The sequence below is a fragment of the Castanea sativa genome, chromosome 7 (genome assembly GCF_040712315.1).
Source record: "Castanea sativa cultivar Marrone di Chiusa Pesio chromosome 7, ASM4071231v1".
Taxonomy (NCBI): Eukaryota; Viridiplantae; Streptophyta; class Magnoliopsida; order Fagales; family Fagaceae; genus Castanea; species Castanea sativa.
In genome coordinates this window covers 47,280,070-47,294,617 of record NC_134019.1, presented here as the reverse complement: position 1 = coordinate 47,294,617, position 14,548 = coordinate 47,280,070, and the positions used below count along the sequence as shown (strand labels likewise).

Sequence of the window (14,548 nt, the reverse complement as noted above, 5' to 3'; positions counted from 1 at the left end):
GAGTGTCAATGGCCAACACACCACATCATCAGTGTTCTAGAATCAAGACTCTCTATCTTCTATCTTCTACTACAATGTAAACGTATGGTCTGCGATGCTAAGCTAAGCTAAGCTTGTGTTCAAAAACACCCTCCAATCATGAATGTGATTGGAACCGGTGGACTGTCATCTATGCATTAAATCATAATCACCTCCCAAACTGACATAAAATGACTTGGTAGCTATAGCATCTACCCCACTAGCGGTTGGAAGGTCAATGACATATATCAGACTTGGACTACGCCAGAATAAACAACATCCATTCCAGAATGGTAGCTACTTTACTAAAGATGTCTTAGTAATACTACTTATTTTTTATTTAATTAGTTATTATGTTACAAACAAAATAACACACTAACTACCCGTTTTTCTTTTCTTCTCTTAAAAGGACAGATTTGTATTTGTCGTTTTAACTCAAATCCCCAAGATACGGAACTGGAACTAAGAAAGGGCATATGATATTGTCGCATAGGTATCAATATTTCACATTCCAATTCCTATCAAATCAAACTTGTCTATTGCAGAAACATTAGTTTCAACTTTCAACAAGAAGTCCTCATATCTTTGTCATCACTCTCATGCTCACATAAAGAATTTCCTAGAGCCATCTTTCATTGATTGTTAAGGATGAATATTGTTGATTCAAATTCATAACCATTTCATGCGTTTAAATAACAGAAAATAGATGCTCTGTGACCAATCCAAAGAAGGGAGACTTACTTATTGCATTCATAACATTATAAAATGGTAGATGGTATACTAAAGATGGAACCTTCATAATCAAACCAACTGCTCTGGACAACAGAAAACAACATTCTAAAAAAATATAGGGATGAACTAATTTTTATAAATAGCCGGTCAAAATTGTGAATTCTCAGTTTGATATAGCAGCAGCAGACTCCAAAGGAGGCTGATCCTTGATTAATGCTTCCCAGTCAAGTTGCCTCAGCATTTTAAACCTCTCATTCAATGTCACAAACCCAGCTTCTGGAGCAACAACACCACAGGTTTCAGCTTTATGAAGCAAAAGCACGCTAGCACCCATATCTGGGCCATGGAGTTTTCCTGTTAGCAACACTCGCAGAGGCATGAAGAGTGATTTCCCCTGTGATAAGGATGAAAGTAGATAGATTTTCAGTTCATAGCCAGATACTGAGAGTAAAATAAATATATCACTCTCTAATTAAAGACCACCTTGCGCTTTAGCGATTTGCCAAAGTTCTTCACCCACTTCTGCCAGCCAGCATGCCCTTCTTCAAGAGCACCCAGGAGTTCACCACTGTCATAGGCAGCTATGAGGTCGGCTGAAAATTCAGAAAGCTTATCTTCTAAGACAGGTTTAGCTTCGGGACTGCAGAGAGCAAAAGAATTTGTAATTAGATATGGTTGTGTTCTTAGGGGCCAAACCTATTCTGAAGCTTTTTTATTTTTTATTACAGTTAACATTCTCCCAAACAGTACTTAGAGCAATAATGAAGTGAAATAAAATCCAGTAGAAAAGCATATTTATAGATGACACAATGTGTATTCAACTAAGAAAAAAAGAAAGAGTTTATCAGGCCGGAAGAATGATGACATATGACAACATAAAACAACAGAATTAAGTGCAAGGTATATAACCTGTTTAAAGTAGCAGGCAAAGGATAAGATAGCAAGTTTGAGAGTGCTTTGTCTGCATCTGTTATCAAGTCAATCCCATCCTTGAGCAGCTGAACTGCTTCCTATTATACAAAATTATCTTTCAACTATTATAACATGCTTGCTTTGCTTAATAATAGGATATCAAAACATCATAAAACCAAATTGAAATAAATTATCTATGGTAACCTGTCTTTCTGCAGCAAACCACATATCCCATACTTAATTTAAATAACAGTTTAATCCACAACATTGCCAAGGATTACAAGATCACACAGGGAAAAGCAATTCTCTAACTTGAAGTTCATAATGCAATCAAAAGATTTTAATACTAAAGAGTCTTACTTGGATAAATGTCCCCTCCGACTCTCTGAGGATACCAGTGCTTTTCCAGCGCTCACCGACAAGCTTGATCAACTCCTCTGATGGTAGTGCTCCTAAATGCTGACCATTCATCCACCTTTAATTTGAACATATACGAGAACCTATTAGGCAACTACTATACACAATAAAAACTTGCATACTATTAGACAGTTAACCTCCAATACATCCACAATTTAGAAATAAACCATCTTTTGCTTTTAGTGACAGGCAGCCCAAATTATCAAGAAACAATCAAAATCAAATCAAGGAAATCAAATTTTGAAATTTGGAATATTACACAATATATGCAACCATCAGAAAATGTAAACAAACATGCCATAGCATAACTTTTTTTTTTTGTTGATAAATCCATTGCATAACATTTTTCATATTCTACATCTTCAAGTCAAAGGGACTGGTTGCTGGGCGTAACAAACAAATAAGCTTTCTCAGCATATGGTAGCAGAAAAGCCATATTTACCTAAACTTAGTAGAATCAAAAATAGCACCACCTTTGTTGACACGACCAATTGAGAATTTTTCTACTGTAAAGTGCAAAAAGATATTCAGGTAAGAAATTGATCAAAAGAAAAATAAATGCACACACACAAATTTTAGATTTTTTTTTTTTTTATCCACATGAGCCTATCAGCATGGTTCCAGAGAGAGAGAGGATTCAAAATCACTAACCAAGTTGCTCAAGGGTGAAAAATTCATTTTCGGTGCCATCTCCCCAACCTAAAAGTGCCAAGTAGTTCACCATTGCTTGGGGTAGATACCCCATCTCCCTGAACTGTTAGATGGAAGTAAAGCTGGAAATATTTATCCTTATAAAAATATAGGCTAACAAGAAAAGGCTAATAACCAAAAAGGAGAGCACAAGAACACCTCATACCCCAACTTCTGCAGGAAGTACAAATTCAAGCAACAAAGATTAACTACCTGACCGACAGAAGTTGCACCATGCCGCTTTGACAGCTTACTCCGATCAGGTGCAAGAATTAAGGAAACATGCGCAAAAGAAGGCATTGAGAATCCCAGAGCCTGTTGTAGAATAATGTATAGAGACCACAATCAGTTTCTCTCTGCTGTTAAAAAACAAAATAACCAAAAGCAAGGAAAAGCAGGAAAAAGATTCAGATTTTTAACGGTACCTTATATATCAGTGCTTGCCTTAAAGTATTTGGTAAATGTTCCTCTGCCCTGAAAATGCAAGTTTTGAAAGAATAAGATGTCTTAACATAACATGGACCCCGATCAGGGTAAAGAAAAATTAAAAATTAGAGATGGTAAACTTGCTATGTTTACAAACAGGAAAATAGAAAATTTCCCTTAATTTTAAGGAGGTTGGACATAATACCTTATAACATGTGATATAGCCATGGTAGCATCATCAACTGTGACACAAAAATTGTAAACAGGCTGCCCGTTGCTCCTCATTATTACAAAATCTCCAAGTGTGTCCAAGTTCCAACTAACCTTCATTTCACTATCAAACAAAGTTAACATCCCACACAACTTGATTTAACATTATGTTATTAGCTACATCCACTAGATTATTTACTTAAAGTTGATGGCTGGCAGGGCAAAAGCCCATCTGAGAATTTGAAAAGCCCCAAAGAAAATGAAAAATGAAAAACAAAATAATATAATATAAAATTGTAAAATAAGAAGACTACAAGGAGCCCAGAAAATGTAAAGAACTAACTTCGCCTCGAATAAGGTCATTAATTTTCAAACTCCCATCCTTTGGCACACGAAACCGATATGTGTAAGGGGTTCCCTTTGCCAGCTCTTCTTGTACTTCTTCATCAGTTGCAGTTGCCCACTTCCCAGTGTATACTGGAGGCAGCTGCTTTAGTTTTGCAATCTCCTTCATTTTTTCCAGTTCCTGAAGATAATAATGATAAGAACCTATATATAGAAAATAAATTTTCGCAAAACCCCCTAAACTTTGACCAGAAAGAAAAGTTGAGATAGAAGATCGAAACTACTAAAAACCGAAAAACATGCATTCCAGAACGCAAAAAGATTGTGCTAATAAGGCTTGTAGTCCAAATAAATGACTACCTGACAATTAAAACCAAAAGGTACTAGTTTTGCTGAAACAGCATGGTGAAGGGGGAAGAAAAGATTTATACTCTCAAACAATGTGAGTGAGGGAGAGAGAGAGCTAGGAATGAAAATCAAGATATTAGCCATGCTAAACATTATAGAAAATAAGAGTAATTTATGAACAGTAAGTCTTTATTAAAGTTGATTACAAGTTCATTTTTTCATCAAAAAAAACTTTTTCATTATTCCAATGTCATAACTTGTAAGTAATACCAACACAAGCTTCAAAGTTTAATAACGATTACCTCGTTGGAACAAAAGCAACGATAAGCATAACCAGAGTCTAAAAGTTTCTCAGCATGTTGCTTGTACAGAGAGTTTCTTTCGGATTGTCGGTATGGACCATAGTCTCCACCAACGCCAGGACCTACAAAGTATAAAACACAATATTACTAAGAGTTTATATCTTAATCAATTGATTCACCTTTCGCTCAGAAGTATAAGGACATCAATGTGCTACTACAAATAATTGAATAGAGGAAGCAGGCAAGTCAAAAACACAGATATAATTGTATAATAACCAAATGAAAACAAGCAATGCTAACTATGAGTAGACAAAGACAATTATCACTCAACTCCAACTCCATCTCAGTATCCAACTGTCTATCATAGCTTAGAATGTGTGCAAGATAAACAAATAAATACAATTAAGTCTTGTGATACCCAAAAAAAAAAAAATCACATTTTTTCACAATTGTTAAGGTGGCAAGTTGTGATTGGTGTATAATAAAAATGGTGTCAGCATCTTAGCAGGGGCACATGGAAAATTGACACCTCAACAAGTTGCGAAACTCTTTGTGTTTTTAGCCGCAACTACAGCTTATTAGTCTCAGAATTTGAGGGCCATCTAATGTATTATGACATTCATAATAGAGTGACTAAATTTAATAATGCCCATTACTCTACTGCAACCCTCGGACCCTAAAAAAAACTATATATGACAGTAGGCATAGACATGGGCGAAGTATTTATCTTTCTAGCATTGCTTAAAAACTATAATGAAAAATAGAATAGAAATTGAATGGTTAGAAATAAAAGTAGCATAGCATAGGCGAAACAAGCAAATAATAAGTGTCAAAAAAAAAAAAAAAAAGGTTAAGAAATTGATTGTATTGCAGCTACAGAATAAAAGTAGCAAAAAAGAATTGGGAATGGGTACCTTCGTCCCAGTGAAGACCGAGCCAAGAGAGATCACGCAAGAGGGCATCCTCAGATTGTTTAGTGGACCTCTCCAAGTCAGTGTCTTCAACTCTCAACACAAATTTGCCACCTTTGGACCTTGCGAACAAGTAATTGAAGAGCGCAGTTCGAGCTCCACCCACGTGGAGGTTCCCTGTTGGCGAAGGAGCGAAACGCACGCGGACTACTTCTGCTTTATCCTCTGCACTGGCCGCCGAGATTGAGAAACTCCTGCTGCTGCTGCTGCCAAAGCGTTTGTGAAAAAAGAGACAGGATCGACGGAAAATGGAGGGAGGAGGAGCAACCTCACTAATCCTCATCCACGACGGCGTTGTTCCTATTAAGGTCGTCGCCATTGTTCTCAATCTCAATCTCAAACCCAAATTCAATTCTGTGATCCTATGTACTAATGTCTATGTAGTTTAGCGTCCACGCCTCGCGTTTTTGCCGTTTGCTTCACCCAACACCAACAGCGCTTTATCTTATTCTTCTCTCTCTAACACTAACTCACGCTGTTTGTCACGTGCTACTTTAAATCTCTCTTATTGTGATTGTTCTCCATTCTCTCTCATACCCATTTTTTCCCAAACCTCCAACCCCAACCCCAACCCGAAACCGACTCAATCCCTATCTGCGGCCATCACTGAGCTCACCAACTATGGACTCTTACCTTTCTCAGTCCATGGCTACTCCATAAACAAGACCTCCGGTGTTTTCTTATACAGAAGAGATTTGGGGGGGACGGGTGGGGAGCTGTGTTATAGAGTGTGAGTAGGCGTAGGTTTTTTTTTTTTTTTTAATAGGTGGTATGATTATTTTGGTTTGAGAGGACTACTAGTCTTAAACTATAATTAATTTTATAACTATACTTTTTTTCATATTAAAGTACATTTCAAAACAAAAGTAGACTGGCTCCGATGGAAAGTAATATATATATATATATATATATATATATATATATAAAGGAATTTAAATATAAGAATGCCTTTACAGCAACAATCTCATATGGTATAATACAACACCCAGGTTCAAAATTAATTTGGCCATTGATATATTTAAAATCAATCTCTCCAATTTGGTTGCAAAACACTTTTTTTTTATTGACATAAATAAAATTTGTAGTAGTTTTAGGCTTTTGGAATTTTATAGAGCAAACACTATTGAAATCCAACTCAATCATTTTTCAAAAGTGAAATAACCATATTAAGAGATAAGAATAAATAAATAGAGAGGGACAACAAAGTGGATGTGTTCAGACTGCATGGTTGGGATTGGTCAAAAATCTCCTTCCAAATTCCTAGTGATATTCTCATGGAAGTTAGTGTCATGCCCTATTCAACGAGATCATCACTTGAGGAAGATAGTAGGTTGATTTGGAATGGAGATAATCGAGGAAATTTTGATTTAAAATCGGTTTATTCAATCGCCACAAGGTGCAGCGAGGAGGAAGAGGATTTTATGGGTCATTGGGTTTGGAAGGTGGATTTGATACCTAGGATCAAGGCATTCATGTGGCAATGCTTGCATAATAGCATTGGTGTGGGGAATGCCTTGTGACAAGGCATCTTAGTGAGTCCAATAAATGCCCTCTTTGCCAAGGGGAAGCTAAGACAATCATCATTTTTGGCTTAGGCTTGGAGTGCTGTCAAATAGCAGGTTTTTCTAGGATAATCCTTATTTTTGGCTTAAAAAGATTGTAAAGATAATAATTGTAGAGTGAGCAATCAGCCACCATGGAGATTTGTTTTTCCTTTTGTCATTTGGTTGTTATAGAAACAAAAGAACAACGCTGTATTCAGAGGCTAACACACTTGGCTTGATATTCACAAGGAGGTTGCTTTCCTTGCTTTTGAATTTCTGCATTGTGTCTTAAATCCCAGCCTCTCGGGTAGGAAAAGAATTATACAGGTCAGATGGGAGAAGCCTTTGCCTGGCTGGGTTCGTTTGAACACAGATGGTGTAGCCTTGGGGAACTCGAGACGAGCTAGTTGTGGTGGAATCATTCGGAATGAGTATGGAGATTGGCTTGGAGGGTTCTCTAGGAGCATCGGGATTACTGCTAGTTTTATTGCGAAGCTGTGGGTGCTTCACGATGGTCTTAACATGTGTCTTAATATGCATTTTCTTGCAGTTGATATCTAGATTGATGCAAGAGTTGTTGTTGATGCTATTTGTAATTCTTCTTATGCTAATCTGGTTGTTATGCCTATCGTGGATGACTGCAGGCAGGTGATTTCCTAGCTACCCCAAGTCTAGATTGGGCATTGCTATCGTGAAACAAATTATTGTGCTGATTTCTTAGCTAGAACAGGTGCTAGGCAAGCAAGCAATTTTATTTTGTATCAAGACCCGCCTGTGGGTCTGCCTAAGTTTATAGGATTGGACAAAGATGGATTGGTCTGTAACAGGGTTATCCCTGAACCTCGTCTCTAGTTTTCTGTAACGCATTTCCCCTTTACCCAAAAAAAGAAAAGAAAAAAAGAAAAAGAAAAAGACAACAAAGTGGAGGCTATATGTCTCAAGCTAATTAGTTTATTCAGTTAATGGAATGTGGCACTTCCCATTACTCCCACTTGTATCTTGTTCTTGTTTAAGAGATAAGAATAAATAAGTGCCCGTTTGTTTCAACGTTTTGAGCCCAAAAGGCATGTTTTGAAAAAAACCAGCCCTTTATGTGCGTTTGGTTCAGCACAAAACGCAACTTTTTGAAAAAAGTTGCGTTTTATATTTGTGAAGAAACACGCATTTGCAAAATGGAGCTCAGAGCTCCAGTTGCAAAACGCGCACAATCACATTTTCTTGAGTTTCTTTTTTTTCTAAATTGCCCATAGGTTCTTTGTCCTCAAAAATCACAACGGTAACAACAGATTCTTGATCTTTTCTCTCAAACATCTCTAAAGTCAATCTCAATCAAACATTCACAACAATCATTTCTCTTAAACATCTCTAAACTCAAGCATAATCAAAATACAAATTCAAAAACACAATCTTAAAATTAATCAAATCATAACAATATAAAGCAAAAAAAAAAGAAAAAAGAGACAGTAGCCATCTGACCCACGGTGGAGCAATCAAGCAACCCACAGTGGAGCAAAAAAGAGACAATGCCTGCCTGTGTCCTTCGATCAACGGTGGAGCATGCAATTGCTTGTTCTTAATTTCTCTATTTCTTATCATTGCTAGAGTCTTCAAGTAGAAATAGAAAAGTAAAAGAAAGAGAGAGCAAGAGAAAGAAAGAGAGAACTGGAGAAAGGGAAAGTGCATCCGGAATGCAGTAGAAAAAGAAAAAGAAAAAGAGTAATAGATAGAGATGGGAGTGGGGTAGGTGTGTGGTGGAGAAAAAACCAATAGGAAAAAAAAATATGGATGTAATAAAAGATAAGTGGGTACTATTTGTGACATTTAATAAAAGATTGGTGTGTAATATTTAATAACTGTGATGTTATAGAGTATGTGGTAGCGCAAAAATTGTGAGTATTAGAACAACTCATTTAAAAGATAAGTGTTAATGAAATTATATTTTACAAAGATTAATTTTAAATTAGTATTGTGAAAATATTGTAACATTTTATTATATTTCTAAACTTTTTAAATTAGTACTATTTTTTTTTTAGAAAAAAATAATACTATTGACAGAATATTTTTATAACAATTTCATAATAAACTTTAAATAGTAAGTTGTTATTAGTTCTCATCTAGACCTACTAGTGACATTTTTTTTTCTACCATTAACAACTTGTTATATAGACTTTATTGTGTAATTTTTGTGAAAATATTGTGTCCATAACTTGTATTAAAAGAGGTAATTAAAACTAAGAATTCTCTTTATATAGACATTGTCATTTTTAGTAATTTACCCCTCAAACTGCAACTTTTATAAGTACTAACCGAATATTCAATTTTTTAAAAAAATACTTTTTAACAATTTTTACCAAACACTCAATTTAAAAAAAAAAAAAATCTCTCTTTTATTATATGCACTTTTTAAAAACTCCCTTTCGTTATGCACTCCTTAGAAAAGCCTAACCAAACTCACTAAGTAGAGAGAGATAACAAAGTGGAGGGTGTACGTCTCGAGCTCATTAGTTTATTCAGTTCATGTCACTCGCTTTCTGATCATTTCTCCTTTCTCTCCAAACTCCAAATCCTACAGCTACAACCTCCAACACCACACCAATGGCCGCTCAGTCCCACCCTCATCTCAATGGTGACTCCAATACCCACATCCGAAAAAAGCCAAAGCTTTCATCTTTATCACTAAGAGAGAAAAATAAATAAATAGAGAGAGATAACGAAGTGGAAGGTATATGTCTCAAGCTAATTAGTTTATTCAGTTAATGGAATGTGGCACTTCCCATTACTCCCACTTGTAACTTGTTCATGGTTTTTCATGTCACTCACTTTCTGATCATTTCTCCTTTCTCTCCAAACTCCAAACCCTACAGCTACAACCTCCAACACCATCACCAATGGCCTCTCAGTCTCACTCTCATCTCAATGGTGACTCCAATACCCACATCCCAAAAAAGCCAAAGCTTTCATCTTTATCCTCTTCTTTCATCACAGAAGCTGAAATCCAATCAGAATTCAGCCACCACGACTCCACCATAGCTCGCATCAACAATGGCTCCTTTGGCTGTTGCCCTTCCTCCATTTCCAACTCCCAGCAACACTTCCAACTCCAATTCCTTAGCCAACCCGATCACTTCTACTTCTCCCACCTCAAACCCGGCATTCTCCGCTCCCGCACCTTCCTCCAAAGCCTCATCAATGCCCAACACCTCGACGAAATCTCCATCGTCGATAATGCCACCACTGCAGCTGCTATCGTCCTCCAAAACATCGCCTGGAGCTTCGCTGAAGGAAAATTCAATCAAGGAGACGTTGCCATTATGCTTCACTATGCTTATGGTGCTGTAAAGAAGTCTATTGAGGCCTATCTCACCCGTGCTGGCGGGCATGTTATTGAGGTACATTTGCCTTTTCCTGTTAATTCTAATGAAGAGATTGTGTTTGAGTTTAGGAAGGCTTTAGAGAAAGGAAAAGCGAATGGTAGGAAAGTGAGGTTAGCTGTGATTGATCATATAACTTCAATGCCTAGTGTAGTTATACCTGTTAAGGAATTGGTTAGGATTTGTAGGGAGGAAGGTGTGGATCAAGTTTTTGTGGATGCAACTCATGGGATTGGGTGTACTGATGTTGATATGCAAGACATTGGTGCTGATTTTTACACTAGCAATTTGCATAAGTGGTTCTTTTGCCCGCCTTCCATTGCATTTTTGTATTGTAGGAAGTCGTCCCAGTGCTTAGACCTGCACCATCCGGTCGTGACTCACGAGTATGGAAATGGGTTGGCCGTGGAAAGTGCTTGGATTGGGGCTAGGGACTATAGCGCTCAGTTGGTGGTTCCCAAGGTGTTTGAGTTTGTTGATAGGTTCGAGGGTGGTATTGAGGGGATCAAGATGAGGAATCATGAGAATGTTGTGAAGATGGGGCAGATGTTGGCAAAAGCGTGGGGTACGAATCTTGGATGCCCTCCAGAGATGTGTGCTAGCATGATCATGGTTGGGTTGCCGGCTTGTTTGGGGATTTCAAGTGATTCGGATACTTTGAAGTTGAGAACACATTTGAGGGGGAAGTTTGGTGTGGAAGTGCCTATTTATTACAGGGCACCAAAAGATGGGGAGGTTGATGTGGTAACTGGCTATGCAAGGATTTCTTATCAAGTCTACAACAAAGTCGATGATTATCACAAGTTCCGGGATGCAATTAATGAGCTTGTTGGCGATGGGTTCACTTGCACTCTTCTTCATGGTTGAAGAGGTATGTTTTCCTTTCATCTACTTTTAATGATTTTATAAGCTATTTTTCAGTCCTACAAGGCACAATTTGTGTCTAGTACTCTGGTTCATCTGCTCTTTTGTGAAGTAGTATTCTAGTTAGTATTCTGTTGAATGAGTGTGATTTCAAAGTTGTATAATTTATTTGAAACTACGGAGATGATAAGGTTGTCTTGTCATTTAGAACTCTGACTCATCTATTAATCCTGTAAGTATCACTCTTCACTCTTCACTCTTCAGGTATTTGCCAGAATTTATTGAAGTCTTCAACCTGAGCAAAAGGAGGCATTCATAATATTTTCATAGAAACAATTTTTTTTGGGCGTTTAAAAGTGGCAACATTAAAATGCAACTTGATGAAATAAATAGCACAATGAACAACAAATTTCATCGTGTTATTTAAATTGGAAATTGAGTCATTTTTATTTTTATCCCTGGGAAAAACCAAATTTTCTTTTTGCTTTTTGTCTCAACATTTTTGCAAATAGTCTAACTTTTAGCCTTTAAAAAAAAAAATAAACTAGCTTTTAGCTTTTTGTAATACATTTAATATAAAAGTTACCAAAAACCATATCTGTGATAAACACTATCCAAATAAGCTACCAAAAATAAGCAAAAGCCAAACGCTCAAACGTGTTTTTTTCTTTTTTTCCATGCAATGTATTATGTTTGCTTATGCAGCAGACCTGTTAGCATGTGTTTTCATTTTTTTAGGCAACTCAGTAAGTATTTATCCTTAAATCACTTTATTCATAACTTGCATCTTTTCTGTCTCCTTATCTTTAAAATCTTCCATGGGCTTTTTCTAATTTGTGAACAATCCCCGTGTTCTATATCATGTCTCATACTTGATATTAGTGGTTGGCTTAGTGGTTCCTAAGGTCTCATGATATTCATAATCTAATATCTTTCCTTTAGCACTGCTAATATCTTTCCAACTTGATGTTAGATAATGGTGTCGCCAAATATTGTAAGTCTTTTTTATTTATAGGTAACATAACATATTATTAAAAATTATAGCCAAAACATTGGGAATTTACTGCAGGGGCAAAGATTAGGAACCTAAATTACCACGATCAAGTAAACGAGAAGGGAAAAATATTACAAATGAGATAAACCCAAACTCCATTCAAGGAGAGTGTGAAAGAAAAAAAGACTTAAGCTCTAGCATAGACTATTCACATCCCTTGAAACTTCTAGCATTCTTTTCTTGCCAAGTACACCACATCAAGCATTGTTGCACAAGCCTCCAAATAGCTATATTGCAATGTCACTTGAACTCACGCTGCCAAGACTTGAACAACTCAATAGCCTTATGTGGCATAACCCAATGAATTCCAAACAAACAAAACACCAAATACCATAATTTATATTCTATGGAGCATTGAAGAAGAAGATGATCCACCGACTCCCCATACCTTTTGCACATAAAACACCAATGAAGAACAATAATACAACTTTTTCGATGGTTATCCATTGTTAAAATCTTACCTAAAGAAGCAGACCATGAAAAGAAAGTTACCCTTGGGGGAACCCTCGATTGCCATACCATTTTCCAAGGGAAAGATATGATAGTAGGAGGATATAAAGAAAGGTAAAATCCTCGAACCTCAAAACCTCTACTCAATGCTAGCTCCCAACAAACTTTTTCAGGACCAAGACCCCGCACAGATGAAGAGTAGACAATGTCCATAAACAAAACCAATGATTCCAGCTCCCAATCATGCACTGAATGACAAAATTGAACATCCCAATGAATCCTCCCAACAGAAAAGCACATAACCTCTGCAACACCACATATTGTGAGTCTGAAAACTCATAACCAATTCCTTCTTCATTATCTTATTTTGGTTGGTGTTTTTTAATTTTTTAATTAATTTTAACCTTAGCATCAGTTTTGCTGTTCTTATTTTACAAAGCTATCATCGGTTTCTGGGTTCAGTTTAAGAAATCATGTTTTGTCATTCCTGTCAGCTGAATTAAAACTTCTTTTCAATGTTGTGATGAAAAAAAAAATAAAAGATCAATTTTATTGACAACGGTTCAAGTTTATTTCATGTGCTAATAGTAAAAGTGTTTGTATTATATTTCTGGTGACTAATAGTATGACTTGGAATATTTCATGTGTGTTTGTATCTGTGAACAGATGTAGTTCTATTAGTACCTGTTATTATTCATGGGTATGAAACCAATGAATCATTTAATCATAGAACTCTTGTTAGCCACTTCAAACATGAGGCATAGTAGTGATAATTAATGCCTTTATGAGATAAGTGGTTTTCCCTAGAAATGTTGTGTGTTGGCATGGAGCTACTGAGATGAAAGGAGGAAGCCTTCTTTTGGTCCTTCAATCCCTCTTGTAAATGTAAATGTGTGAGCAGTATGTTTATCAGACTCTTGGTGAATTCCATGTAGCTATTGCGAATTTGTGCAATAACTTGAAAGTCATTACTGCTTATTTGTGTTGTGTTGTGTTGTTGTCTATTTATCTTACTTAAATGAGGCACTAAATATCGTTTATATATATATTTATAACAGATGTGTGGCTTGGTGCTTGGCTACTTTTCATGGTTTTGCAACCATGAACTCCCAAAATAAGAGGATAAACAAACTGCAGAGATGGCAAGTAGCAGGGCAGAACAGTTAGCTTTCGTGATTTGAGAAGAAATGTTTTTCAATCTGTTGGGCTCCATGAGAGCTATTCTCCCGACTATTTGGCATTTATATGCTTTTAAATTTTTAGCTGCCAATTGAACTTTAAGTTTACATTAGTTGCTTGTGCTATCCTCTCTATGCAATGATGTAAATTTCTTTGTTGATTTTACTTTTCAACAAACGCTAATGGAAGAGGGCATGCAGCATGCTCTCATCCAAATCCTTCAAATGGTTTGCTGCATTTAAGTAGATAGTATATATAACTGATGATATCAGAGATTTGACTTTATGCCAATAAGCTTGGACTGCAGAAACATTGGAATGTTTGCTAATGCTCGACAGGGCACAGTATTGTTTGATGGTTGATCCTTTCCATATCACTTGTCAGTGTTGACTTTCCGAACTCGTTTCTCCAAAAATAGAAAAGGTTCAAATAAAACATTGCTATGCAAAAGTACTCGTCACATTTATTCTCCATATTATGGTATATTTCATGTTTACAGGTGCAGTTCTACTTATTTTTCTTGCCTCTAAAATCCTTCTTTCGCAATTATAGATAAATCCACTATACCAAGGCAGCAAAACACGGTATGTTTGCAATGGAAGGGAGAGAAAAGTAAAAGGCTCTCCCCCCTCCTCTCATTTAAACATTGGGCTAATTTTTTGACTTCCTAAAATATGAGAGATACTAAATGACCACAAAGATGAATGATAAATAT

The 14,548-nt window shown here is 36.4% G+C and overlaps 2 protein-coding genes across 2 annotated transcripts; one reads left to right on the top strand and one right to left on the bottom strand.

Moving 5' to 3' along the window:
- Positions 1–732: 732 nt before the first annotated feature.
- LOC142643252 (glutamate--tRNA ligase, chloroplastic/mitochondrial-like) lies at positions 733–5,811 on the bottom strand. Its single transcript, XM_075817795.1, has 12 exons — positions 5,315–5,811; positions 4,401–4,522; positions 3,749–3,931; positions 3,401–3,519; positions 3,195–3,243; positions 2,983–3,084; positions 2,731–2,833; positions 2,522–2,585; positions 2,023–2,137; positions 1,660–1,760; positions 1,234–1,390; positions 733–1,144 (listed from the first exon to the last, which is right to left on the bottom strand). Exons 1-12 carry the CDS (start codon positions 5,688–5,690, stop codon positions 914–916), a joined length of 1,722 nt encoding a protein of 573 aa, XP_075673910.1. The 5' UTR covers positions 5,691–5,811; the 3' UTR covers positions 733–913.
- Positions 5,812–9,418: 3,607 nt separating this feature from the next.
- Positions 9,419–14,122, top strand: LOC142643253 (putative L-cysteine desulfhydrase, chloroplastic). Its single transcript, XM_075817796.1, has 2 exons — positions 9,419–11,157; positions 13,713–14,122. The coding sequence occupies exon 1, from the start codon at positions 9,804–9,806 to the stop codon at positions 11,151–11,153; it is 1,350 nt and encodes a 449-aa protein (XP_075673911.1). The 5' UTR covers positions 9,419–9,803; the 3' UTR covers positions 11,154–11,157; positions 13,713–14,122.
- The last annotated feature ends 426 nt before the right edge of the window (positions 14,123–14,548 follow it).

Bases quoted from the DNA above. Each gene is read 5' to 3' on its own strand.
- LOC142643252 (XM_075817795.1), bottom strand. From the start codon at position 5,690: ATGGCGACGACCTTAATAGGAACAACGCCGTCGTGGATGAGGATTAGT. The intron at 3,932-4,400 runs GTAATCGTTATT...TATTATCTTCAG, and splicing joins GTTGCTTTTGTTCCAACGAG to GAACTGGAAAAAATGAAGGA. The intron at 3,244-3,400 runs GTATTATGTCCA...TTGCATTTTCAG, and splicing joins GCTATATCACATGTTATAAG to GGCAGAGGAACATTTACCAA.
- LOC142643253 (XM_075817796.1), top strand. From the start codon at position 9,804: ATGGCCTCTCAGTCTCACTCTCATCTCAATGGTGACTCCAATACCCAC.